At 43.4% G+C, this 940-nt stretch overlaps 1 protein-coding gene across 1 annotated transcript; it reads right to left on the reverse strand.

Annotated features, from left to right (window-relative positions):
- Positions 1-6: 6 nt before the first annotated feature.
- On the reverse strand, positions 7-849 carry LOC107735707 (succinyl-CoA:3-ketoacid coenzyme A transferase 1, mitochondrial-like; the record flags this gene model as incomplete). Its single annotated transcript, XM_016547304.1, has 3 exons — positions 690-849; positions 383-473; positions 7-100 (listed from the first exon to the last, which is right to left on the reverse strand). Coding segments are annotated over exons 1-3 (330 nt in total), but the record flags the coding sequence as incomplete, so codon positions are not given.
- Positions 850-940: the final 91 nt, after the last annotated feature.

Consider the following 940-nt stretch of genomic DNA (forward strand, 5'->3'; position numbering starts at 1 on the left):
ATATTGTCTCTCAAACTCAGCGTTTTCCCCAACGTATGAAGATATCATGCGTTTTATCTGTTTGGTTTTCAGTAGCATGCCCAGGCCAAAGTTATCAACCCTGTCATCAGAAACAATCATGTAGTTAGTTAGTCACACAAGAAATCACATTATACACTGGTGTTCCTTCAAGCCTCGATTCTTAAGGGCCCCCTTCCCTTTTTCCCTCTTTCTTGCCCCTTGACCCCATCAGACTATTTCCCAGTCTTTTTTTGTGTTTAAGAGTACATGACAGGAACCCGTTGTAAACATCCCATTGAGTTGGTCCACATTAGGGAATTCTCTGGAAACACTCTGTCCCTTCACTGCCTTTACTGACATGTTAATTAGAGATCTCTCTCACCCAGCATTGTTGCTCACGGCTGTGATGTCTTTTACTCCTGTTTTCAACAGGCCGCTGATTAAATTCTCCGGGATCCCACACAAACCAAAGCCTGAGACAGAAAAGGGGGAAATTAAGCACACACAGTGATACCGGTTGGGGACACATTATGTTCTATCTACAGCAAAGGATATCAGTGCAGGAAATACCACTTAGCTGTATGAACTACTTATCAGATAGGACTGCATCCTAGCTGTGCAGTACTACATGTATAGAGGCCACATTCAGTGGGCACATGCTTTGATATGGCATAAGTTCCTCCTTATACCTCCGACAAGAAGCATGGAGCCATTAGGAATGTCTCTGACGGCCTCTGTGGGGTCCGAATAAAAACACGCACTCCATGACTGGGAAGTTGAGAAATGAGAGCAGTTGAATTCCTGTGGAGTAATGTGACAGGGAGAGCATGGCATAGTTTTAGGCACAATTAAAGTGAAAATGCTTGTTCCCAGCTAACAAAGAACATTCTCGGAACTAATGTTCTGGCAAGGTTCTCTCAAAGTTATGAACAAACATTCT

The sequence above is a fragment of the Sinocyclocheilus rhinocerous genome, unplaced genomic scaffold (assembly GCF_001515625.1).
Source record: "Sinocyclocheilus rhinocerous isolate Xijiao unplaced genomic scaffold, SAMN03320098_v1.1 C36249014, whole genome shotgun sequence".
In the NCBI taxonomy this organism is placed as follows: domain Eukaryota; kingdom Metazoa; phylum Chordata; class Actinopteri; order Cypriniformes; family Cyprinidae; genus Sinocyclocheilus; species Sinocyclocheilus rhinocerous.